At 37.4% G+C, this 27,480-nt stretch overlaps 1 protein-coding gene across 3 annotated transcripts in view; it reads left to right on the top strand.

Annotated features, from left to right (window-relative positions):
- Nucleotides 1-27,480, top strand: part of DISP1 (dispatched RND transporter family member 1) — a 92,202-nt gene that overhangs the window by 55,346 nt on the left and 9,376 nt on the right. For all 3 annotated transcript variants that reach the window (XM_055816447.1, XM_055816446.1, XM_005241849.4), the window contains exons 2-6: nucleotides 2,224-2,757; nucleotides 20,561-20,590; nucleotides 23,929-24,052; nucleotides 25,310-25,437; nucleotides 25,857-25,954. In XM_055816447.1, coding sequence (XP_055672422.1) covers nucleotides 2,255-2,757; nucleotides 20,561-20,590; nucleotides 23,929-24,052; nucleotides 25,310-25,437; nucleotides 25,857-25,954 — 883 coding nt within the window. In that variant the 5' untranslated portion in view covers nucleotides 2,224-2,254. The remainder of the gene's footprint in view (nucleotides 1-2,223; nucleotides 2,758-20,560; nucleotides 20,591-23,928; nucleotides 24,053-25,309; nucleotides 25,438-25,856; nucleotides 25,955-27,480) is intronic.

Here is a 27,480-nt window from a genome sequence, read left to right on the forward strand (position 1 = left end):
CACATGTGTGTCTTGCGTGTAAATGTGTGGTTTCCTTTATAAAGTGATTTGAAACAGCTACTAAAAATTATGTTGTGTTATCTCAATTGCTGCACGCTGCAGATGTCCTGGGTTTAAGGCAAAAGGGTGGTGTGCCTGTCGTCTTGAAGGGTGAGATATTTGCAGTATCTCTGTACTTTTTCAGTTATCATGGTCATCTGCAGGATAGTAACTTTGATTGGTGTACCGCAGTTTCAAGTGATGATACGTGTGTCGAAGCTTGAAACAGAGATGTAACAACATCACTGTGCAGCCTGTCTCTTATGTGAGTGAATGTGAAATTAAGCAGCCAGAAATTCCCAAAATGCTGCCAGACGCCTCGAGAGGGGCTTTCTCTGCCTTGATGTCCAGCTCTTGCCCTGTCCACTTCAGCAGGCTTTGAAGCTGCCTACAGGACGAGAGAGAACCAGGCTGTTCAAATACAGCAGTATTTCACGTAACTAATACGGCTTTTCAGACTGAAACGAAGTTTAGCCAGCCACTTGAATTTACTCTCTGTGCTCAGCAGAAAGTCCTCATGGGCTTGACTTGCCTGGGCCAGGGGAGGGGATACCCGGCAAGAATGTGTGGAATTGGAGGTTGGAAAAAATATGCCCATCAAGCAGCATATTCTCCTGTTCTGAGCGGTTATCTAAATGCAAGTGATTTCCCAGGGCATCTGGCTCTGCACATGATCTAGAACAAATAGCAGAGGATTAATTTGCGTTTCAGAAGTGAAGGATTTAGCTATGTCTAGGGGAGACGCTGCGCAGGGGGGCTGCTGGGGGTAGCATTCCACTCTGCAAAGCACTTTCTGCTCAGAATTAGCATTCAGGCAATTAAATAGCTCAGCTGGCTGTGCAGGCTTAGCACTCTGAGCACTCAGCAAAGGTATTGGGGAAGAAAATGTGTTAGAAACTTCCTCACTTATCTGCCTTAATCTGTATGTTGTGTCTTTCTGCAGAGTTCAGTGTCTGTAATGCAAGCCTTGCAATTTGGACTTGGAATGTTGTCGATTAAATTCAGTATTAAAAAGGTAGCATTAAGTTAGACAAAGAAGTTGTAATTAATTGAATTAGTTTTTAAGCTAGTGTTGATTTATTCTTCTAAATAGTGTGTAGTTAGTGTTCTTTCTTCTTTCTCCCTTCTCTGACCCCTTGACCCCCTCGTCCACCCCATAACTTGGGAAACAAATTCTTATCTAAGTGTTGTTCGACCTTTCATGTTATTTATCAAAATAATCATCTCCAACTTATTTTCAAACCTTATTAAAACACGATTATAGTTAACACAGGGGAAACTGGCTGCTGCGAGCACCTCGGAGAAGTTTTAATTTTGAGCCAAACTCATCAGTCACCTTTCCAATATTAATAGCTTTCACTTACGTTTTGCTTGAAGAAGACAAGACTTTAGAAGAAAATCTTTAATATCCTTTATTTACAGTGCAGAGCATATCTTAACTGCCTTTGGAATATGTGTTGTTTGGAAGCATGAGCTTCTCAATCAGCAGCAACTGAATCCTGGGATTATTTTTTTTTTTAGGCTTGGAAAAACATGTGTTTGTAGTGTACCTTTTATTGTTTGTAACAGTTTATTTTGAGCTTCTGCTAAAGACTTGGTCTACCATCCAGCAACTTTGACACATCTGCTGAAGTGGCTTTATTTAAATAAAGCATTTTAAAATAATTTCTTCAAAAATACAAATTTGCCTTGTTTTCAGTAGAAATTGGAGATAGGAAAGGAAGTTACTGAAACTAGCACATTAATGATTATTAAACAATCTCTACACCATGATCCTGTCTCCTGCTGGCTTTCAAAGCCCACGAGCAAATTGCAGTGCAAAGTGTGGATGGTTACGCAGTTTATACCAAAATCTGTTTTCAGAAATAGTGGATAAATAAATTGTGCAAAACTATCCTGTGCATCCCAACCATTACATTTCTGCCATGACTCGGAGACTATGGAATGTCTATTCATTTGACTTATATTTTGGTTTAGTCTCTGAGCATTTTGTAGCTTCACTCTTTTTGTTGAACAAATGAAAGTCCTTCAAAATGTTGCTGGCAGTGTGTATGTGACTCCTTTCTATTTCCCTGTGTTGTGAAAGATGAGCTGAGAGAGGAGCTTCACTCATCTTAATCTAAATTTATTTCTGAGCATCTGAAAACACTGCAGCTCTGAACTTTGCTTTATTTTTTTCTTCAGGAACATCGCACATCCACTGAGAACTTAGAGCATGGCTATGAGCAACGTCAGTGACTCTGTGGTTCTGAGCAATGGCAGCATCTTGTCAAATGCTACCGGCCCAGGTGTTGCAGCTAGTGATGGAGATGTCGTGGTCCAACAACTCCCATCCAAGGAAACACCAAGAACAAAAGCGAGTCCAAATGGCTGCCTGCAACTTAACGGTACAATCAAACCATCCTTTTTGCCTTTAGACAACCAAAGAACTCAGCAGATGTTGTCGCAATGCTGCCACCCCTGTCCATACCATCATTCTCTAAGTAGCCATAATAACAAGCAAGAATGTCATTCAGTGGTTGGCAGCTCAGCACCATCTCCTATGACTTCGTGCTGCATGCAGCCACATACTGAGTATTCAGCATCTATTTGCCAAAAACAACCCCCCATATATCAGCCTGCCTGCTGTCTTCAGCCCTCCCCGTCTTTCTGCCTTCACCATCAGTGGCCTGACCATTTTCAGCATCAGCCTGTGCAGCAACATATAGCCAGGATAAGGTAAGCAGATTGCATCATTTGTAGTTCTTGGTACGGTTAATGTTTTCCATAACTATTACATTTTCTTACAAAAGCAGAAGATCTAAAAGGAACGTGAACCAAATTTCTTCCCCAGTGTTTTTATAAGTTAATCTTTAACACATTACTGACTTCCCCCCGCTCCCCCCAGAAGAAACCAAGTCAGGAAACTAGTTCTGCAAGACTACATGAATATTCCTGAAGTGAATTAGTTCTTTCTTGAGGGGGAAAAAAAAGGCTGTTTTTTCTTCTTGGGGATTGGTTTTCTTCTCAGAAGCTCGTTAACTCTTCTACAAGACACAATGTACACCTATACTGGGTGAAACAAACCAATGCAGAGCTAGCTAAGAAAACATGGAAAGAACTGGTATGTCTGCATAGTCTAATCAAAACCCATATTTCCTCAAAAAATGATGCATTGAAACTACTTTCAACAATTTTCTTTGTCAGATCAGCTGGTTCAGTAAGTTACCCCCATGTCTTTTCGGTGTATGTATCTACTAAACTTTAGTTGTGCTTGGATTGAGAAATTTTGAATTGTTCCAGTTTTTAATCCTTTCTATCTTCCACTTTGTATGAACTTGCCTTTTTATATTTGTTGGCTTTGGTGTTCCAGTGACAGTAGTCCCAGCTATAGGGAGCAGCAATGACAAGGAAAATCTACAGCCTGCTGATCCTGGGCAAAATCAGTCAGTCCAAGACACAATTTCTAAAAATCAAATTCCCCATTGCAGTAAGACACTTTAAAGCTTTTATGCAAGGTTTGGGGTTTTTTTTCTGAGTTGCAATTGGGCCAAACTGGATGAATTTTCTCTGGAGTAATAAAGTTGCCCTTCTCCCTGTCATCCAACAATCCTTGCTTGAGAGTTTGGAGCTACAAGTATTTCTTAGTCAGGTACAATTATTTTGTCTTGATGAAATGTATGAACTAATTTTATACTACTGAGAATATTAGATTAGGACAAATATGTAATATGGAAAAAGTCAAAGTGAATAAAGCTCTTTTCCTGAAGGTGAAAGCAGATGAGAATAAGGATAATAATACAAAATGCAAATCAGCTTTCCCCGGCCAGTTATTCCTCTTATAAATGGAAAAAATCTTAGTTGTTGGAACTGCTTAGTCAGACATGTTTTTTTCCACCCCATACTTGTTAAGTAAAGATGAAAACTTTTATATAATTTTGTATGCAGAGGTATACAGGAGGTTGAGCCATTACAGAATCCATCAGTCATACTTTTCGAATTGTCAGAATGGGTGCACTAATTTTGCTGTTTTTCTCCCTGCGCAGCAGGACTCTTCAACTTCATCTGTATTCCATAGCTTTGAGGAAGGGAATAAATGTGATCCATAATCTGGTTTTCTGCTCTTATTCTAGAAAAAAGATCAGTGAAAAGTTCTTCCAGTTATGGTAAAAAAATGTTTTCCTTGGCACTTCAGAAATACAAAAAACTGTTTGAACTGCTATGATGGGGATTTTGAGCCAAGATGGGTTTTTTCATCTTGCACTCCCTCACCGTGGTGTACATTTGTACATATATGTACATAAATTATAAATAATCATTTATGAATAAATGTTTGTCTTGATGTTAGCAATCAAAATAAGTATACAGTCTGACCTTTAAAGCACCTGTACTTATTTACTCAGCTATATGTGTTGGCATACCCTATGTATCCCTATCAAGTGATTACTCTTTCATTTCTGGAGTTGCTTCTAGCTAAGGCAACTGAATTTTCTCAGCAAGAAGATATTTGCAATATGCCTTATAGGTCAGCAAATCAAACGAGTCCATCTTCTAAAAGACACCTAGCTTCTGGTTGCGGTTACCTGTTCTTTTAGCTCTAAACTTAGGGTAAATAGGACTGAGGTGCCATGTCATGTTGGGGAAGTTGGACTACTTGTGCGTTTGAACTTCTTAGATTGGCTGTGGCTGCATTAATGGAAAACGTGTACATTTGTATTGCTTGTGTTATTAGCATGGAACCAAAGACTGCTTTTCCTTCTGAATAGTCTGCGAGGTGTGTCTAAATGTAGTAGTCTCCCATTGTGTTTTAAACCTAGTTTATCATACTGGGAGGCCATTGTCAGTGAAGACCTGTTGGTAGATGGTAAAAACAGGGAGCAGCTGAATGCAGCCTTGTGGGTGGATGGATATATGCTTAGGAAGAAGCAAACTGTCTTATTTGTAGTTACTGCAATGCTAAAGAGAATAGGTGATACATGTATCTTCATTTTTTACATGCTCAAATGACTTTCTGTACACAGAAGAGTAACGCTTGGGTATGCGATATTTTTGCATGATCTTTGTTCCACACTTCAATTTTACTGCATTTTGAGCATATGATCTGCACAACAGCTTCTTCTCCAGATATTTTTCTTACAAGGCTAATTGGAAATCATCCAACATGCGCATGTTTTAACAGGATTATTTAAAGTGCAGGTTCTCATATGATACATTAATTAAATTCACTGCGTAGTCAAAGTAGCTTTCATTTTGGTTCTTTGTATTTTTAAAAATGCATTCAAATATTGTTATAACTTTAAGGTGGGGGGAAGATGTGATTAGATAGAGTGGGGCAAACGCTTTTTGCAGACTGTGGCTAATGCGTACAGCTCTGGGCAGGTAACCAATTGTTTCAGCACGACAGGTTTTGTCAGGTTTTGAAGCCCAAGGCTTAACGTTTGTCAGTGACCTAATATTAAAGGAATGTGGCTCTGGTATATCACTGCAGATTGAAGTGTATAAAGAAGACAGATTGAAATAATGCCACACTTGTCCTATCGTCTTAAACCTGGCTGGATCTGGAATTTTGTAGTGTGTTCAGCTTTGAAGTTTAAACTAAATTACATGGAAATGTCATTTATACACTGTAACTTGAATGTCTGTGCAACTGGAAATTTGTTTTGGATTGGTGAAAAAGGCTTATAGCAGAAAAGAAAATATTTTTAGTGGTTGGTGGTGTACAATATGATTATGGCAAAAAAATCTGTTGTAAAAGTAGGTAAAATAGGTCCACTGTTGGTCATAATGATTCTGATGATTTTTAGATATTTTTCTGAGGCTGGAAGATCTTGAGCAAAGTTTTTCATGGCATTTTGTGTACATACTTAAGACTTAGTTCATTCAAACATGTCCATACCTCTTTTTAGTGGGCATAGTATCTTGACCACAAAGACACTCCTTGGGAAATTCCAGCCATCTCCATATCAGAATGTGATTATCTGGGGGCTTGATTTGCTTTCTGACAAACAGTTTCCAAACTTACCTGTTTGGAGCGTGTTATGCTTAGTTTTTCATTTCAGGTATTATTGGAAGACCTTTTTTTTCTACCCTGCCCCTTTGGAGGACTCATGTTGAAGTAACCCTTTTTGTCTGAATGCACTTATGTATCTCAAGATACCTGTGGGGCTTAGGGCCACTTGGGTGGTGGGTAGTTATTGCCTTTCCTTTGCTGCCATCTGCTTCTGTAATAGTCAGCAACCTTCACCAAGTAGTCAGTAGAAATGAAGAAGAACCGCCAAGTAGGGCTGTTAATCTGAAGAAGTGGAAGAAGCACAAAGAGTGATGCTTGACAACTGGAAGCATCAAGTTAGGAGTCACTAGGTAAGAGTAAAACTATACAGCCCAGCAGCATGTGTAGTGCAATGAAAGTAGGATAAAATAAATAATGAAGGGTTGCATACTCTAGCAGAACTAAAAGCTACAATAAATAAGTGTAAAACCAGAAAACTCTTTAAATCATTCCTGGTATTGTTCAAAATCTATTCTTTATATAGGAATGTGTGCATGTAAATAGGAGCAGAAGAGGAAGAACGTGCAGAGATCATTCAGTAAGTTGTCTCAGGGTTGTGGAAGGCATGGGGTAACAGTGCTGTGCATGGCTCTTGTCTCTGGTACCAAATTGAATTGCTTCTTTCAGACTTGTATGTGAACTTTTGAATAGGAAAACACCAGTTAAAAGCTATCGGTATCCTTGCTAATCTTGATGCTATTCCTTTTGGAATCTCTCTTTGGTGATACAATTTGGAAAGCTGAGATCTGTCGACTTGGAAACAAAAGGTTGGGGAGAAGAGGTTAGAGAGCTGCAAAAGAGCTGATGTTACTGCTGATAAGGAAACTGTGCCAAATTGCCAGTGCGTGTAGTTCTTGAGCTTCTGCAATATTGAACCAATAAATCCATACAAGTACTCTTTGCTTGGAGCAGACCTGCTCTATATCACCTACCATTATTTACATTTCAAGACTACAGTCTTAATGCTTTTGACTAAAGCAGGTAAGTAGAGAACAGTTCTGAAAAGTGTTTGAATTATCTCTGGTAAAAAAGACGAGATAAAAAGACATGTAAGATGATCTTTGCATGACTGTGCAGTTGTCTCAAGCTAGAACATGAAAAGAAAATCAGTTTTAAAGCCTCACAGAGTCATTAATCTGGTTAAAATGTAAGACTTCGGGATATATGTAAATTACTCCTCATCCCTTACCAGGCTAGTATGGAGGTTTTAGCTCCCAAAGCTCGGATAGTTTGAACTGCTGGATTCAAAATTTTTGCTTGCTAGACCAATTTATATTTTAAGCTTAAGGCAAAAACCATGGTACTTCAGAGTCAGGAAACTGGTAAAGCGTTAATACCTCCAGACTTGCTGTACATCTTCCTTTCAGTTATATTTAAGCTGTCTTTTGAACTGTTTTGGCATTGCAGATTTATGTGACAGTCCTGGGATTCTGAGTTCTGCTGTATCTCAGAATGTTCTGTGCCACACACTGTTTAAACAGTATTGTGGATATATTTGAATACTTACACTTTTAATTAATACTTTAAAAAGGAGATTTATAAAAATGAAAAAGCTGTGAAGTGAGGACAGAACATTATAGCTGCCTCTTACCCATTTTATATTTTCCTTCTAGTTACTTGGCATAAAGATTAGAAGCAGAAAGAAATAAAAAGCTCTTGTTTTTTCAAAAAGCAAGGGAATGTTTGCCAAATACCAGTCTTAATAACAAGACTTCGTTATGAAACAGCTCCCTGCTTGAATTCCAGGAAAAGGATAATTGTTATCTAGTACATTCTGCATGGCTTGCCGAGCTGATTATACGTATACATGTCTATACAATATTTTCAAATATTCTCATTTCAGCAACATTAACTGTTCACAAGAACTCCTATATGGAGTTTTTTAAATGGAGTGTTTTCCATCTATCTAAATATTTTTCCGTTTTGGAAGTTGTTAGCTTCTGCTGTATTTGATGCATTAAAAAGATACTTTTGTTTTTGCTTTTTATATGGAATGGGTACTAATGTTTTTTGTACAAAATACTTATGCATATACTGCGTTATAATGTAATAAAAGAGGCTTACTCCTCCTAGGAAGATTAAAAATAGATATCTTTAAAAAAAATCCTTTAGGTCAGATTTTTGAAGGTTGTTTCTGAAACTTTTTATCCACCTTTAGCCACTAAAAGGCAAAAAGCTGTTACCATCATTTCATGTAGCGTTCAGGATGTTCCAAACATCTTGATTTGTTCTGTAGATCAGGAGTTCCTGTGTGTTGGTAATTTGTATGGAAACAGTGCAAATTCTGACTTTATTCTCATTTAAGCCATTTATTCCGTGCTAAAATAGGAATCCTTTATCCAATGGCTTCCCGAATGAAGAGGCTAGAGGCACATGGGAACCACAAACTAGATGCTGCTTTTCCTGTTCCAGCATTAATAGCCCCATGGTATACTTGGGAGCCTTGATGGAGTTGAGAAAAGGAAAGGGAATGTGTAGCAGTCTCGTGCATCCTTCCGAATCTGAGCCCAAATGTGAGATTCTCTTTCGTGCACGTGTGGAGGAAGAGCTCTCCCTGTGATCAAACAAATGAGCCGGGTCTGTTTTTTTTTCTCAGAAGTAATTTTTCATGGCAGTCAGTAATTTGAGCTGTGCTTTCTCATTTTTACTCATTTGACTAATTTTTACTTTGTCTTACATTATCCCTGAGTGTGATACCTTAAGAGGTTTATTCTGGTTTTATTAATTCATTACCCTTCCCATGATGATTATTATGCATTGTTGGCTATGCAGACAACATGCTGCACTTGCTATTGCCCTTGCACAGAGCTGAAAGCAAAGAGCTGACACACAGAGACCAGGATACAAATAAAAAAAGCCATTTATAATTCAGTGGCTGACCAAATTACAAATAACATGCCTAGAAAGATATTAAGTGCACTTAAAAAAAATTTCCCTTATTCATCAGGCAATCCAAGGGATTTTTGCAGGCTTTTAATTGTACTAATTAAGCATTAGTATTTGTCTAGACTTCCGATTGCTTTGAAGCAAGCATTTTTTTGAAGCAATAGGAAAAAGGGACTTTGAAGGTTCCTGCTCTGGTCTGAGTGCAGCTGAGTACCAGCCTTGGCCATATTTTGACCTTTAGTCTCTGCCATTTAGAAGCTCCAGATTCTGTGTGTGCTTGAAGATGAATTTCCCATGCCCTGTGTCTCTCACCTTTCCTTGAACAGAAGAGCTAGTACTTAACTAGCAATCTGCTGGGCCTTTGAACTGTAGTCTTCGGAAGACGTAAAGCTGATAATGTGAGGGACATGGTAAAAAACATGGGTCCTTTCTTTTGTACTAAATTGACTGGAAAACCAGCATCAGCTGTGTTCATTCCTGAAAAGGAGTAATTGGTGTGGTTTTTGAGATGACTTTTAAAACTGAGCGCTTAAGTACAGGTAATTAGGAAAAATAATCATGGCTGAACAACAAGAATGATGGCGGTTTATTGGAATGCTTTGACCGTGTATAGTTGTTCTCATGCACTTTTAAATTAATAGGTTGTAGTAAGGTTCAAATGTGAAACAAGAAAACACTAGACAACAAAAAGCAAAATTATAAACTACACATGGCCAAGTGACCTCATCTTCAGCACTCTTAAAGAGGTGGGCTTTGAAAGATTTGGGTATTGCTACTTAAAAGTTTTCAGTCTTCTTCGTGATGGGGGGGAAAGTGCAGAAAGAGGAACATAGACTTTGGAAAGCCGTTTGTAAGTTACTATAATTCTCTGTCTCTCTAGCTCTTTCCAGAATCACTTGTCTTTCCTCTCTGATGATTTCAATGTTGTCTTCATCTCCTAGTAAGTAATAATTGATGTACATGCTTTTAATTATAGTCAGTGGTGCCTGAACAGTAAAACAAAACAAAAAACCCCAAACACAATGCAAGAGGGAAATACAGAGGGCACCTGAGCAATTTGGCATTAATTTTGCTACACTGAGATTTCTGCCACGATATCTGCTGAATAAAAAAAAAATAATTTATCTTAAAGCTTTGACCGTCAATGCAAAATAGAAATGAGATGGTGCCACTAACAGATTAGTACAAGTAAGGGAAGGTACAGGTAGAAATCCTGATCATACTTCAGATAGCCTGGCTCATCTATTAGGAAATAAGTTTGGGTTTGGGTTTTTTAATATCATCATAAATAGATGAATGTACTGGACTAGCAAATCTGCATACATCACTTCTCCCACTTTTACAGTATTTTCTGTGATGTTAATGGGATACCTCCTCACAAAATTCTTGTGTTCCATTTCCAGTTTGTAGGATGTTTAGTTCATTCAGTCAAATGCGTGAACTTTGCTAACTTTTTGCTGAACAGCTTTGACTATATTAAATCTGTTTAATCTTGCAGTGCTTTTTTTGAGTCTTAGTTACAATACTGAAAGCCTTTAAATCTTCAGTAAATATTCCCTTTTTTTGCTTGCTTCTTACTGAGCAAACAACAAATTTAATCTCAGGACATACAGAAGCTGGTGTTGCATTATATATGTACAGTTTTTCATTTGTGTCAGCATATGCTAAAGAGCCTTCTTAGTATAATTGCTTGCTAAATCCCTTTAAATCTTTTAATTGTGTTGAATATACATACAGTTTATATAATTAAAAAAATTATTACATTCTAAGTGACTAAATGCACAGACATCGGAACAGCAGCTCAACAGCAAAATGCATGTTCAAAGTGAAATACTTTGCTTTTAAAATTTAGAAATGAGAAATTCAGAACAAAATTGCTTAATAATAGTATTTTCACTTGCTGCAAGAGGTCGGATACATAAAAAGATAAAAACTAGCATTTGTCCCTGTACTCAGTCTGATAATCTGGAGAAATTATTGTAATCTATCTTCAAAAAAGCTCTCTGGTCAAAGGAGGTTTTCTGAGAGCAAAAATGAACCCCCTGGTGACTTACATTCACAAATTCTTACATCTGCACAGGAAGGAAGACTGAAGCATGTACCAGTTGAAGCGTGATATGTGACAGCCTGAAGTCTCCCTACTCCAGAGTCAAACTTGCATATGCTTACTGTCAATCATTAATGGCTAATAAAAACACGGATTTCAGTCTTTGTGGAGAAATACCTTGATAAAAATAGGTGCTCTTGTACATCTCTTTCATTTTCTTTGGTAGCATGGGATGGAGTTTTTCTTGTGTGTATGTTGTGATTTCTTGGGTCATGTTAATTTCCTGTCTGTCAGAGAAATACAAGATGTGACCATGACCTTGCATTGCTCCATTCAACTGGGAAGTGTAATAAAACCTGCTTTGAAATAAAATATTTCTAAGGAAGGAACTTTTTGCCAGTAAAAATGCTGAAAACTACTCTAGTCATCATTTAAATCCCAGAACGTATCTATTAATTTCACTGTAATTACCAAGAAAAGAAAAAAGACTAATGGTTTTAGACTTGTGAAGGATCTTGAAATAATATTAGTCTGCTCCAAATTAGCTGTTGGCTTGTTTTCAAATAATGATTCATGGTGGTATTTTACTAAGCCTTTTTTATTGTCTTGAATAGTTCAGAACTTTTGTTTAACTTGCCAAACAGTGCTCTATGTGGTCCTGCCCTTAGTGCTTCAGAAGTTAAAGAAATATACATATATTTATATATAGCTTCAATTAAACTTTTTGAAGAAGCGTGTACTTTAAATTATGTGTAAAATCTGCCATTTAAATCTGGGACAATCCAGTTTATGTTTGATGGCAGTTTTCTTATTGACAGCTTGAGAACTGTGTTTAAAAGTGGCTACGCTCATTAGGGAAAGAAGAATACAAGAAAAATATTTGTAGGGTGTATATTACTTGGCTCCTTCATATGCTGTCAGATTTTCCTACAGAGAAGATGATTTAATTCCTGTTCAAGGGAACCAAGTAGACGCTATTAAGGAAAAGAGCCAGCTTTCCTAGTAGTTGATAATATTTAGTCAGTTGTTGAAGATGAAAGAGGGAAGGCATTAGGAACCAGTATTGCGAAAATGAGTTTCAAAGGAACCTTAAACTGAAGACTTAAGTAAATCCTAGGCTTCTGCGTGTATGCCATCCACATGGAGCAATGAGGAAAAGAGGAGGAAAAACCCTCAACAAACCTCAAACCTTGGAGATGTTTATAGGAGCATTTCAGTTGCAAGTCATCTGTATGTTATACATTTATTGAAGTTTTAATTTGGGCATATAACAAATTGTACTGGGATAGAAGAGACTTCCAGTTGGAAAGGACCTACAACGATCGTCTAGTCCAACTGCCTGACCAGCTCAGGGCTTGACCGAGTTAAGGCATGTTATGGGCATTTTCCAAATGCCTGTTAAACACTGACAGGCTTAGGGGCATTGACCACCTCTCTAGGAAGTCTGTTCCAGTGTTTGACCACCCTCTCAGTAAAGAAATGTTTCCTAATGTCTGCTCTAAACCTCTCCTGGTGCAGCTTTGAACCATTCCCATGTGTCCTATGGCTGGATCCCCAGGAGAAGAGAGCAGCACCTCCCTCTCCACTTCCCTTCCTCAGGAAGCTGTAGAGCATGATGAGGTCGCCCCTCAGCCTCCTTTCCTCCAAACTAGACAAGCCCAAAGTCCCTAGCTGCTTTTCATAGGATGTTCCTTCCAGCTCTGGTGCTAAACTTCTCCAAGTAACTTCCAACTGAAAATACAGATGTATAGGATGTCAATATGATTACATTGACCTTTTCCCATCTCTGCTGAATTAATGGAAACATAGTTTCCTCTTGTATGGTGGCATGAGCCAGAAGTTTGTGACTGGGAGATGTCAAAGTTACTCGTTACTTTTTCAAAGTAGGTTATTAAATTTTATATTGATTTCAAAGCAGAAAGGAAGTGAGCAAAACCTTGGTTTTAAGTATATACGGTTTGCCACTGGTGTTCAAGCCGTCTGGTTTTACCCAGCGTGTATGCTGTAGGTCAGTAAAGCATACACTTTTTATGCTGAATTTAGGTGAGAGAGAGCAAGAATCACTCAGTGATTTTCTTATTAAAAACTTCCCTACAATTGCATTCCTTGCAGAAAGGCAATGTTGTTTGCTCATACTGGCTGTGAACAGAACAGATCTCAGTTGGAACTGAAGAGGTAGGTGAGACTACAAGAAGAGCAGACAAGAACCTTTATAAAGCTTGATATCTCAACAATAAAAATGTGAATTGATGTCTATAATACAGTTGCCAAATAGCATATTGATTTTTGGTGTCTCTACTACAAAACTTTCATTTTGCTTAATTTTATGCAAAAGAATAATAGTAGCAGAAATAGTTTGGAAGTATAAGGTTAAGCAAAACTGCAGCATTGAGATTTCACGCTTTTTAATGGGATGAAATAGTAGTTAGTTGGAGATCATCTCACCCTGATGATCTAGAGATTAAAAAAAAAATCCTTTTGGATTGTTCCTTGACACTTCATGTGGGAAAGAACATGAAAATTCTTTGCATTTTTGTTGGTTTCAATAAAACCTTAAAAAAAAGCAACTTAGCAGAAAACTGAATTCTCTGTCATCTTTACAACATCCTTCTGTTGTGGGTTGTCGTATTCTTCCTTTATAGATGTAAACAAGCTAAGTGCAGACAAATACAATAAACTACATGTTTAAAAAACATCTAAGGGAGAACTTATTATTGGAGTCAAGGAAAACTGCATCATAGCAAAAAATTAAATTTGGAGGCTTGTAAAAAGTTGTTTGGCAACTTAATCTGTTGGATTTGTTTTCTGAGTGGTTCTAGTGATTGTTAAAATGAAAAAGCACATAGGTGTTATGTCTGATACAGCAGCAAAACCTAGCTTGATATTTAAGAGCAATTCAAATTGTTCTCACGGGTCAGTGACATTCTGCAAACATGAGGATTTTCTTCCTCTGCAGGGATTTAGTTTGTATTGTATGTTCTAATGCAAGATGTACAATATGATGCATATCTCATTCTGTCCTGCAGGGATTTAGCTTATCCTTGGGTGACATATATATCCTTGAGTAATAATGACAAAAAGCTATGTTTTATCACTTCTTGTAACCAGATCTACCAACAAAGGGAATACTTTCCCTCTGGCAGAGTAAAGCATGGAGGTTAAACACCTCATGATCCTTGGACAGGAGAATCTTTATATTGATTTGTTTGGGGTTTTTTTTCCCCAGTAAGTTCAGCTTTTTATTGTAAGTTAACATTTTTCCTTCAAGTGATTTTTTTTTTTAATATGAAAAGAAAGAGGGAAGAATTAGTTTTTCTGCTGTTGGCTTTTTAATAATTTTTTATTAGTATGTTTAGATGTCTGTGGTGTACAGAGTGCTTCAAAAAGAAGATATAATCTGTGACCTAAAGAGTACACTTTCAAAAATACGCTATGTATTTTTATGAACGTGAAGTTATTTGTATCAAGACAAATAATTCATCCCTCATAAGAATGCATGAGGAAAGTAGAATTAAGGTTATGGAAGACTGTTCGTGTTTGTCCATACTGCCAGAAAGTGAAGGTGTTACAGATCTACTGCAGTGTCTACAATTTTCATTTATTCTGGACCCTGTTTTGCTAGACCAGTTGTCACGATTGCTTCTGCGTTACCTGCAACACTATTGGTGATTGCTTTAAATCTCTGTGACAGCTGCTTTATGATAAGTAATTGTAAGCTATACATTTATTTTTCGAATATTGTGCAGCTCAGTGCCAAAATTAAGGTCACCAGCCACCTGACCAGTTAGTTTTCTCTGAATGGTTGTTTGGAACATTGAGGTTTTTCCTAATCTGTCAAGTTTCTGTCAGGAACCATTTCCGTGCTACACTCGCGTCTGGGTTTGAGCCCTGAAATTATGGTTGGCTGTCACTGTTCCATGCTCACTGATGTTTGGATATGATCTCAGCTGGATTTGCTAAGAGATCACATTTATCAAGTCAGTACTTCCTCATCCAAGACCAGTTCCTGCAGTGAAGTAGGGAAAGTGGTTGCAAAGACTGGTCCATACCTTTTTGAGATGCTTCTAGTCCAGTCAGCTGGTGGTTCATAGTAAACTGTTTGGTGGTAGGCAAGGCTGAGTGCTTCTCACTAAATGCTTCCTCAGTTAGTGCTGGCTCCAGCTGGGAGGGTGGTACCTTGCAACCAAGGCTGGAAGCTAGCTCAGCTGAAGCAAAGCGTCAGAGTCAGCTGGGTATTGCTGCTGAGAGTGCACCTTCTGCTCCCCTGGAATGAAACACAGGAGAAGCACCTGTACTGGCAATTCCAGATTTATCCGTGATACTGTCGGTTGTTTCCTTATGCCTTAGAAAAGGATGTAACAATCCCAGGCAGTGCCTCCTAGTGCCCCATGTCAGGGTGGTAGCACCACAGGTGTTAATTTTAGCTCAAATTCTAACTGGTTTGTTGTTCCTCTAAGGAGGTAAGCGGAAAAGCCCTTCTACATCCAAGCTCCAGTCTCTACATCTGCATGCTCTGGAATAGAAAATAATTCCATCTAAGTGGCATGAAATAAATCAGATATCAAATGTTTAGCCAGGGAAATACCCAGAATTATAATAAGAATGTAAAATATTTTAATAAGGTATTGTTTGGATAAGTTAGTACAAACATACGTTTTGAAATGTATTGATGCTTTTAAACTGATGTTAAAAAAATAATTACTATCAATGAAGGCAGGAATCCTGTTCAAAATCATATTAGTATTCTTTCAACCTTTTAGCTGATTGATAGCTGCTAATACTTTTCTAAAAGGCTGGCTGCTGTACAACAGAAAACTCTCTTCAAAACACAGCCTGTTTTCCTAATTTTCTATTTCATGGCTATCTTCTACAGGGTTTCTTGCACCTGCTCAGGAAGCAGCTAGCATTGATTCCTTGTGGTGCGAGGCAAAGGGGGTTACTTAAATTGATACCTTTCTCACGACTGAGGTTTGTGAAGAAAGACTGCAAAAGAATGTTTTGGAATATCTAGATAGTTTTATTGTCCTCTGACACATTCAGGGTTTTATTCCCCTGAAATGCATTAGACTCATGAAACAAATATACTGCAAAAGCAGTAAACCATCCATAGTATTATTATTAAGTGTTAACTTGGCTTGGAATGGTCCCAAGCTGAGTAACATGTTTGTGAAGTGTTGTTTTGTCCAGGTGATTGTAATGTACAGGTGACATGAAGTTCATAGGACTGGATTTAGTAATACTTATGATTCCCAAAAGCTTTCCATTGTGACTCTTGAAATTAGGACCAAACTGCCCTCCCTGTTACACCCATGCCAATCTATTTAACTTTCATGAGAAAACTCATTCAGTGCTGTAACTGAAAGGAAGTTTTGGTTTCGCTGGGAACCTGAAGCAGGATGGGGCTGAGTGGCACGCCATGCCACCCTTCAGGAAGCTAGAGCACGAGTCATTGTCATTCTCGGACTGAAAAATACATAAAGCAATAACATTTTTGTGTACGTGTGAACTGCCCCCATTCCAGTTGGTATTTGTGCCAAGGCACGAACGTTTTCTGTTACCTCACTGTTCAAAATACTGGTTGAAATGCTGAGGTTGTGTTTATTTAGGCTGGAGAGGTGAATGTTAGAGCTGTAGTCATCCAGTCCAAGCTGGTGCCGTGATCCATCCTGCTGATACTCTTGTTACTTTCTAAGTAAACTTTCAGATATTATACCAACACTTTCTAAAAACACCACTCCTCCTTTTCACCATGTTGCACAGATGGATGCTGGTCAATCAAATATATTTCATTTGAGAAACATCTGGGGTTTTTAACCAATTTGTATATCTTTATGTCGTTCCTAATTGTATGATGCTGAACCTAAATTCACCATTAGGAAAGGACAGGATGAATAGGTGCTGAGGATTGCAGTAAGTGGTGGTAGAATAGAGCCCGTCCTTTTCTTCCCCTTTCCCTTCTCCCCCTTGGTGCATAGTATGTGTTAGATTTTAATCAGTGACTGTAATTTATGTAATAACTTGGTTGTGCTAGTCTCGTCACAAACAACTGCAATTGTCACTTTCTGCTATCAAACCTGTGAGAACTAAGTACGGAGGTAATTTAATACACAGATCAGCTTGGCTTTTGTCCCAGCAAAATAATGGAATTCACCATTTCTTTCTCATGAAAACTGATGAGGATTTTTTTTTGTCTAGACTTATTTTAGAGGTTAGTGGTGTCACTTAAATGAAAATGTAATACTTCAAAAATTAGATACAGCAGCATTAATTAAGTGGGAAAGATCTGGTTTTGCCATGCATTTCTGTATTTTAGGGCATAACTAAAGAATTTTTTAGGCATAAATTTCAGGGATAACTTTTCCTATTGACCAATATAATAGAGCCATCACAACAGCTGCAAGGGATTGGTTACACTGCTGGAATTCACCCGGGTGTACACAGGTTTTTTTAATGCATGCTTTTTGAAACAAAACAGTTTGATGGCAGGTGTGACCTTTAACCCTCCCTAACTTTGAAGAGCTTAATCATCATCATTTGTTCAGCACTGAATATATTTTGCAGGTGGAGGAAACAGAGGGAAATGTAGTTTGGTTTTGCTTGGAAAGGGGGAGAATAAGGGATGGCTGTGTTGATATGTTTTACCCCTTTTGTGTAAACCAGATTAGGCAAAGTTAATTTTTTGAAGGTCTATCTAAAATTTTAACGTTCCATTGAGAAAATCTGTGTTGCCCTATAGTTACATGATCGAAAGAGTAAAGCTTGAAGAGAGATTTAAAACATACCCATCTACTAAGATTTTGCATGCAGAAGGGGTTGGGAGAGCTGTGGAAAGAGTAAGTGTGTACAAGAAGATCCATTGAGAAGCTACCTGCATCATCCCCAGAGCGTTACCGATTACACGTCGGGCCTTCCCAGAAAATGTTTGTCTTGCCAGCTTTTTGAGAACTTCAGATGAGGTTCTGTACCTCGCTGTCTGAGCAAACCATCGTATCTGGGGGGAGTGCACAGTGATGCGGACATGGTGCCCCAGGTGAACCAGCTAATCCTTCACAGAGTCATGGCGATCATGGGAACAGTCGTACAGCGTGATGGATGATGTGGATAGCAGTGCTGGCAGCCCATGCAGAGGAAGAGTTGCCTCTATGGGGGTTAATTCTCAATTAAAACACCTGTTTTTGTTTTTGTTTCTCCAACCATGTAGATTAACTTTTTAAAAAAAAGTGCGTACTAAAATTGACAAAGTCTGGAAGGCAAGTTTGTCTGCCAATATAAACTGGAATCCTCATATAAACCTTTGTACAAGTCAGCGTAATTACAAAGCTTATACTAATTGTCCTTGGGTATGCGAAATAGTTGTATGATGTTGTTGCTCATGGTAGGGTCTGTTATGACACAGATGAAAACAGGACTCGCTGTCTAATCAAGAGAAGTTGGTTCAGTGGTTGAGGCTGCAGATAGGATGGCGAGCAGTCCCCTGAGCCTGCCACAACTTCTTTTCAGCCTCAGGCAACTTACTGTTGCAAAGTAATTTCAGTTTATTTGGGTTTCTGTACATTTTAGCTACTGATGAGTCTGTTGTTGTGGTGGTACCAGAAGTTTTTGGCATCAGTTGTGAAATTGGGTATGTTCAGTTCCTCTGAAAGTCAGATTTATGTATCTTGGACTGCAGTCTGAAGGTTGGTGACGTTTCATAAATTTCATCTTAATTTTTGTGGCTGGATTTAACAGAAGATCCTTGTCTGTACATTTCCTTAATCTTTTGACTTACTGCAGCTGCAGATCAGTTATTTTGTTTTACTACTCCTTTTCCTCCAGCTTTCTCATGGCTGCAAGGAGCAATTTTTACTATGTACTACCTACAGGCATGCCCCAGTTAGCGACTCTACTGCTTTATTGGGTTGGGGCATTTCCAGACAGCAGTGAATTACAGCTGATAGAAATTTGCTTTTATACAATTCTGATTACTTACAACAGTTAAATTAAAATGGTTTTGTATTTCTTGAGGATGTAGATATAATAGCTTTATATTTCTTGATGGAATGTTCCATCATAGTTATAATTGTGCTATATTGCTTGAGACACACCGTGAATGAAGATGAAGAGTAAAAGAGGGCTCAGCATCAGTGTTTAGCTTTGCTAGTTTAATTTGTTTTTTCATCCTCCCTGTCAAGGAAAGGGGTAATAGGAATGGTCACCATTATATTATTCTGTGCTGTCAATTATGTTTTCATCACCCTTTTGCTGTCATGTTAGCTAGCAGTGCTTTGAGTATGGCCTGTTGCTGTGTTAAGAGCTGATTTGCATTGGGTTGTACTTTTTGTTCAGTGTAACAAAGCATTCTGTTTCAGAGGCTCAATTTTACATGGATTATTTCCCCTTTATAGTTGCTCTGAGTTAGAAATGGATACAGTCTAAGAGTACTCACACCCAGTGCGGGCATGGTTGCAGCTACCTTGATATGATTATGCCAGAACATTTTGGTTCTCCTGGACAAGAATTTCATCCCAGTATGTCGATTCTTATGTTTAAAGGACAGCAGATCTCATTTCTCAGCACTGAATTAAACTTCAAACTTTTGTGAAACTCTGCAAGGAGTCTGAAGTTTAAACTGTTTCTCCAGCGGTGCGAGAGCATGCACATCTCCTTCAGAGACCTCAGTGTGGAAATATTGAGTGATCTATTTTATGCAAGCAGCTGTTTCTTAACTCATTGTTTTCTTTGCCTTTTTAAAGAGGTAATGTTAAGTATGTCCTTGGTGGTAAAAGTAAAGTAAGTCCATAACCTAACTGAAGGTGTAGTATGGTTACATCTTTTGTGTGATTCTATGTCGCATTCATAGACAGGAAAGTATTGAAAGGACTTGCAGATTCTTCATGGGATTTTTTAAAAAAGTGGAATTTATGTGAAATTTACTGATCCAGTAAACAAAATGCAGTGCTCACTGAAAAGCAGCAGATAAGAATAATTTGCATGTGGGTTTGCTATCTCCTCATCGAAGTAATATTGTTTATATTAGATATTTTAATAAATAACAAAAACTTGCATAGAAAAGTTATTCTATATAGGAACCTCCTGTCATTCTGTTTCTGGTGTTATGGCAAGATAAAATTTATGGCCAAAGTTAGGTTTTTTTGTAACGGAATTACGAATGGTGGTTAAGGTTTGTGAATTGCAATGTCAGAACACGATGTTTTGGTTGTCTGTTCTCATCACATGCAAACTTTGTAATGATTTTCAGTGGTACTGATTTTTTATCATGTTAGTTTATTTGGTCTCTTGTTGAAAACTGGAAAAGCTTCTGGAATAATAATCCCAAAAATCAGCTGCATAAAATTCCACTTTTGAAAACCCAGCTGTCTTTGTAGCTGTAATTATTCTCTGAATTACTTGTTTGCAAAGACTCAATTGAATATGATTGTATGCCTTTTAAGATTATTCATATTCTAAAATATATAATTTTTGTAATTTGGTTATCCATGTATGGGAAGAATTAAACAAATTTGCACATGCATGTATATTTCATATATTTTCAATTACTCTCTTTTTTTCCCTCCTTCCAGGCCAGCCAGACCATTCAAGTTACCAAAAAGGTAAGGTCTAGTACTGTCACACATGAGGTTTGCAGAATCATAAATGCAATCAGTTGGTGGCAAAGCTGTGCCTCCCCATATAATGCAAGAGTACGGAATACTCAAGAAAAATAGTAGACAAGCAAATTAAAGCACATTTTAAAAGAAAAAAGATATTTCTTTATGCAGTGGGTTGTGAATTTCTGTAACTGCCACAGGAGACTGTGGAGGCATCAGCAAGTTCAAACGTTTAGAAGACTGGATCTACAATGGCTTCCTAAATAAATACTGAAAGACAGAGCCAGGGACAACTCTTTAGCATACTTAATGACATGTCTATGAAACCTGGAGGAGCAGGAAGGAGGTAGACCACAGAAGGTGGCCGAACTCACATACTCTGTTTATGGAGAGGCAACTAGTTTCTCCATAAATACTGGTCCAGAATTTTAAAATCTTATGCAGATTTCCATGTTCCTTGTTTTCATATATTTGATGGCATTTTTTTTATTACAACCCCATGCCGTTTTCGTTGTGTGTATGTACACTGTCTGCACAAGCATAAAATCTCTGCAACTTGGTACCTACCTTCTTGATTAAGGGTTATTGTGAGAAGTAGCTTGGTTATATCATCAACAATGATACAACAACCTGACAGAAAAGTTCAGAAAATGTCATCATAATGATCTTTTCTTCTTCCTAAAACCAGAAACCTTATGCAATCGGGAACACTAAATTTGGACTGTATATGCTCTGAAAAATGGCAGGGTCATAGAAAACAACAGAGCAACTGTTACTGCATCAGTAATAGCAACAAGAAACCATCTCAAATCATTAACAACGTAATCCACCTTTAGGATTTGGTTTCAGTAAGGAAGAGGCCTGTTTGCTAAGTGGCTGTTGTTACATAAACCTGTGTGTTAATATGAATTCAGTCACACAAGTACCTATTGCTCGTAGTGACCTCTTCATGGAAACTCTATGTTGTATGTTTCAGTCTCTTTATGTGAGACTGGATAGCAGTTCAACCTGGGTATGTCTGCATATAGGTGCTGAATTGTAAAGTTTAACACTATCCACCCGTTTATGCTGTAGATTAAAATGGAAATGAAAAGTAAACACTAGCTTTTTTACCTTCTCCTTTTGAAGAAAGCATCTGAGGTCTTGGGGCAACTTGCTTGAAACTAGTCCTTTAGTGCAGCACCAAATGATGCTCAGACAAATAAAATCAAAATGTAGCACGGTTAGTCCTTTTTGGTGTTCCAGCCCAGGTCAGCTTTGCTTATCTGGATTTCAGTATGTGAATCTAGAAGCAGGACAGATTTGCAGATGTAAACAAACACTTACTCTTTTCTCTATGTGGCTTATTAACATGATAAACACTTCACCTGGGACATAGTTCTTTTACAGCTGGTGACTGAAGCATTTAACCAATTTAAGAGCTGCTCAGCTGAGAATGGAAGTGTAGAGACAACATGTCAAAGTGGTCAATCTGGCACTACTGATGAACAAGAAAATAAATTTTTCAGGTCTAATTTTTATGGCTTCAGAGCAAATGTCTGTAATAGCTAGTCAATCTAGCTTGGTGTTTATGAAATCATTTAGTCCTAAAAATAGGACAATTCTATTAGGTCATTTACTTCCCTTCTACTTTGTACAATTGCTCATTTGGCAAGCTGCCCCTTTGTGAGTCACTTTAATAAAACCTTACACTTCAGATTGCTTTTTTTCTTGTGTGAGAGTGTAAGAATTATTCCCCATTTACCTAGAGGGAAGTTGGGATACACCCGGTGCTTTGGATTTCCTTGCTCCTTAAAGCTGTACGTAGACCCCCTAGACATACCTATTTCCCCATGCTATGGAAAGTCAGCAGTAAGCTTGCTCACTGCTGTTTATTTTACAGCTAGAAAATGGGAAGGCTGTTGCTGGAGTGTGGACCTGAGTATCATTACCTCCCTTCTTAGCAATGGGACAGAAAATTTCTGTAGAGCAGATAATTGAATTGTGATTAGGTGACGAGTTGCTCTGAAACGCAAGAACCACCGTAATCTTTAAGACGGTAGAAATACGTAAAGTTGCACTCTGCTATAAATGTTCATGTTATGTTGCACGTAAGTTGAGGAGGAAAATAAGAGTTTGGATCTTCTTGATCAATATTTGGTCTGTAACGGAGACTATTGGTATGGAATGATTCATAGCCTATAATTATTTTTCTCATGCTGCTTAAACTTTATGGGACTTTCTGTACTCTTATTTGCTCTCAAGATTAGACAGTGTTGCCTTTGAAACATAAACTCTGTGTATTCAAATCTTTACTGTAAGAAAAATTAGTAAGAAACTAAGGTGTCCGGGTTTCATTTTATTTTCTGATAATTTTCTGACAATTTAACAAAAATAAAAATATTTTATAAAAAGGATGAAAATTAGATCTGCATATAAAAATTTTTGCACTTTTAAAATCCAGAATGAACTAGAAGTTAAAATCCAAGGATGTGTGTTATACTGAGACTAATCAGCATTAATTGTTTAGCCTTTGTGTATTATGTCATAACTCCCTTGCACCTTTGAATTTACAGCAGATTTTATGGATCATTAGTATATAGGGTTTGAGTATTTTTTTAATGACCATTTTAAATATAGAGGAAATGTTTTCTTTGGGCTTCTACTTCAAAATTGATTCTTCCTCTGTTTGGTATTTTTCTCAAAAAAGCTTAAGCTTTTGAAGAAGAACTGTGATGTTTTCTATCATTACATTTTTTAACAAAGCATCTATTTTCTTGTGGTCCCCAACCATGGATAATGTCCATGCCAAAAGTTAAGTATAAAGTTAAGGAAAGAGTATTTATATTCTAAAAATTGTGTTTAGTCTTAAACAACAGTTTTCACTTCACATACGCTTTTTCCCCCACATTTTTAATGTAGATTATTGCTATGGCAGTTTTAAATACTGAACATGTACTAAACAACAGAAATATCTATTTCACTAGCCCGTAGTTATTCACCATTGTAGCAGTACAAAGGAAATCTAAGATAAAGCCTGCATTTTTGTCAGAATCACGAGGGGAAAAAGAATAGTCTGATATTAAAAGCTTTTTGGTATAAGAATACCAAGTTTCAGTAGGGAGATTTGATAGAAAGTGGGTTGGTTGGGGTTTTTTTGATTAATTTAAAAAAAAGAGTGATGTAGAAATAAACCGTTTCCAAATGGTTTCTATCCATTTATGATAACTAGCTTAATTTCCTGTAAGTATAACACAGAAAACAGGTCAGTGCTTCAACATGGTTCTTTAGAGAAGTATGGATTGGTTTTGTCTATAACTCTTATTTCTGTAACATCTTTTTCTTTGCTCCTCTCCGTGTAGCTACGCTGCGCTGATAGCTGACTGGCCTGTGGTGGTCCTGGGCATGTGTACTGTGTTAATAGTGGTGTGTGCACTGGTTGGAATATTAGTTCCAGATCTTCCAGACTTCTCTGATCCGTTGCTGGTAGGTAAATATTAATCAATTGTACTGTCAAATAAGTATGTTTGATTTGCTGTCTTTTCAGTGGTATCAATAAACAGCAGATGCAATTACAGCAATTGGTACGTTCCTTTTAAATTGAGATCTGCCCAGAGGAAGAACCTGACTCTTAATATGCCTGAAAAGTTTCCCTGTACTGTGAATTTGTTTTTTTCCAATTTCCAGAGAGATTCAATTGGTAGTAAGTTTGCAGAAGCAAGTTCTGTCTAATGAATCCACAAAAGAAATTAATTGCTAAGGAGCCTTTTAATTCCGCTAATTAAAAAAAAAAGTATTAAAACTTGACATTGGAGCAGCTAACTGTGATACAAAGTTGCAGTTGCCATCGGAGAGTGTTATCCACTAGTTTAAATTCCAACTGCATTTTGCTATTGAAAGGTCATATGTCCTTCAACAGAACTGCTGTAGATTGAATAATGTAAATTCATCCCAGTTTTAGATGTACAACACAGTACAACTCAGACCATACGTTCTAAATCAGGTTTCAAAGAGTAAGGGCCAGGATCTATTAAAGGAAAGAGGATTCTTAAGTGCCTCCTGGGGATGAAATTATATCCATATTGAAAGTCTGAAAGTAATTTTTATCAGATTCTGTTAAATACTACACTGATTTCTTACTTCTCATGAACTGTCTTACCCATGAGTAGCTGTCAGGACTTTTGTTGAAAATACTGTATTTAATTATTATCCTCAAATGAAAATATACTGTCCCTGTAAGTTATTATTATTTATATTATATTCGTGCTTATCTGTACATATCCATATGAAATGGATATTTCTTGAAAATAACCACGTTATTAAGATTGTTTGGAAGTCACTTTCAAAATTAATTTGCCTTATGCTTGGACAGACAGAGAAGATATTATTCAGTGGTTTTTGAATCACAGTTAATCAGTAAAGAGTGATAATTGAGATACAGAAGAGGACTTTGTAAAATGTCCTTGCTCTAAAAACTGTGTTGAATGTTTCATAGACTTAAGTTGTCATCAATTCTCTGGGAGAGAGGTAGTATGTGCAAGAATTCTTAATCCCTTATCACTTGACACACTTGGTCATTATTTTGTCTGACCTGTCATAAGGCATTTTATCTTTAAAAGTTGATGCCTGGAGTAACTATGCTTCATAATGAAAACTATCCATCACTTTGATCATGTCTCCACTTTCCTGTTTGAGCTAAAGAATGAAAAGTATTAACGGAATTTTGTGGTGCTCTTCTCTTAGGGTTTTGAACCAAGAGGGACGGCTATAGGACAGAGACTTGTCACATGGAACAACATGGTCAAAAACACAGGGTACAAAGCAACACTTGCGAACTATCCTTTCAAATATGCAGATGAGCAAGCTAAAAGGTAAGAATTTGTATTAAAAAGGCATTTTATTTGGGGCGGGGTGGAGAGGTGTATGTACGTAGTACTTGCTCCGCTACCCTCTGAAGTTCATATATTTACTGCCACTGATTTCAATAAATACAGAATTCTGAAGGCCTCTCACATGGAACTAGATATTTCCCATTGCAAGCTCTTTAAAAAAGTATATAATTTTAGTTTTCTCTTTGAATTATGGATATTTTCAGTACTGGGCTCAATGTTATTTACTTTGAAGTCTCCAATTTAAACAAAAAGTTCAGTGAATGTTTCAGATTTTCTATACCAAAGTCACATTGGTAAAAACACAGTTTCTCATGTAAGAGCTATTAAGATGTGTGACTTGTTTGGATGCTTCTACTAATAATCTCATTGCTAAGGTAAAAGTATTTATTCTGTTTTAGTCATCAGGATGACAGATGGTCAGATGATCACTATGAAAGAGAGAAGAGGCAAGCAGACTGGAACTTCCACAAGGATACCTTTTTCTGCGATATTCCGAGTAAGTGGAGAAATGATGTAAGGAAGGATGTAATCTTCTGCCAGTTGCATGATTTTGGAGCTCTTCTGTATGTTGTGTGCCTTATTAGGAAAATACTTTTTTGCTTAGTGGATTTATAAGCACCTTCTTTCTGTATGCAGAAGTCTGAAGAAATTGGGCTGAAATGTTGCTGTTCTATTGGTTCTTCCTAGGAAGCAACTGTGTTTATTTAAAATGTTTCCTTTAAAGATTTTATAAGTTATTGGTAACACTGATCATTGTAAAAGCAGTGTTTTGTGTATGACTATAGAGGTAGCACCTAATTCACACTAGGGAAGAAGTTGTGTTTTATCTGTGCCATTAACTTAATTCTATAAAACCTAAATCAAAATACTTTTCCTGCATATGTCCTAAAAGAGTTCCACAGGTCATATCTTGTACAGGATTAAGGGGTTTGTTTAGGAAAAAACAACTACCCCACAAAAAAACCCCACCCCAAACCTACACACACGCACAAATCCCAAACAAAACACCCCCCTCAAAGAGAGAAAAATAAAAATAAAAAACCCACCTGAAAGTGCTGAAGGCTTATGAAGCTGGTAAAGTTAAACTAGAGGACAAAAAATTACAAAGAAGTCTTTATTGACTTTTTACAAGGCATACTGCAAAGCTCTGATAAGTCCTGTTCTGGCAGAGAGTATGTATTAGCAGATGTAGATCTTGCCTTTATTCATAGAATGACCTGCGCTCTTTTGCAGCTACTTCAATATGTGAGAACTGATAACAGAGCAGACAAACATAATTGTGAAATTAATTGTTTATATTACTTGAGCTAAGAGAACGATGACCAGTAAAAACCAGAGTGAAAAACAAACTTTTTTTCTTTTCTATTATAGTGTGGTCTTATGTCTAAGTGAGAGGATGTGAGCAAGGTTGTAATTTCTGCTCCTGTGAGCAGAACCAAATTAGACTGAACATACCTTGTGTAAAGAAGAGGAAATGTACTTGAAACTCTACTGAGCATTAACTGCAACTTGAAGCAGAGTTAACTGCTCTTATCCTCCCCCCTGTTTCTGCACAGTCTCACTCTTTCTTTCCGCTACTGTTTCTGCATAGTCTCAGTTGTGGCAGTCATGAAGGAATTGCACTTCTATGGGAAAGTTTGCCAGTCCATTATGTAAAGAAAACAGTTGATTTCCTCTTGACCCATTTTTGTCATTCCTGGTATCTTTCTTTGTCTGCTCCAGGATATGCAGATTTCAGTTTCCTTGATCCTAAAGCACTGTCAGAGATCATAAAGCACTACCCTGAGTCTTTTCATTACAGTCTTGTGAAAGGCAAAAATTGTGCACATTCACAGCAGTGGGAAAAAAATTCAGCCTTTTGGTTTTTGGAGTATTGTAATTAAAATGATAATATTTCTTAACCCAAAGTAACATGCTATGTTATGCAGCACCATGTATTTGTGGGTTTATGTTTCCCTCGTTGGCTATGCGTAAAGATCTCACTGCCACTAAGTAATTATTTCATTTCCTAAAAGCTGTCTT

The sequence above is a fragment of the Falco peregrinus genome, chromosome 11, assembly GCF_023634155.1.
Source record: "Falco peregrinus isolate bFalPer1 chromosome 11, bFalPer1.pri, whole genome shotgun sequence".
In the NCBI taxonomy this organism is placed as follows: Eukaryota; Metazoa; Chordata; class Aves; order Falconiformes; family Falconidae; genus Falco; species Falco peregrinus.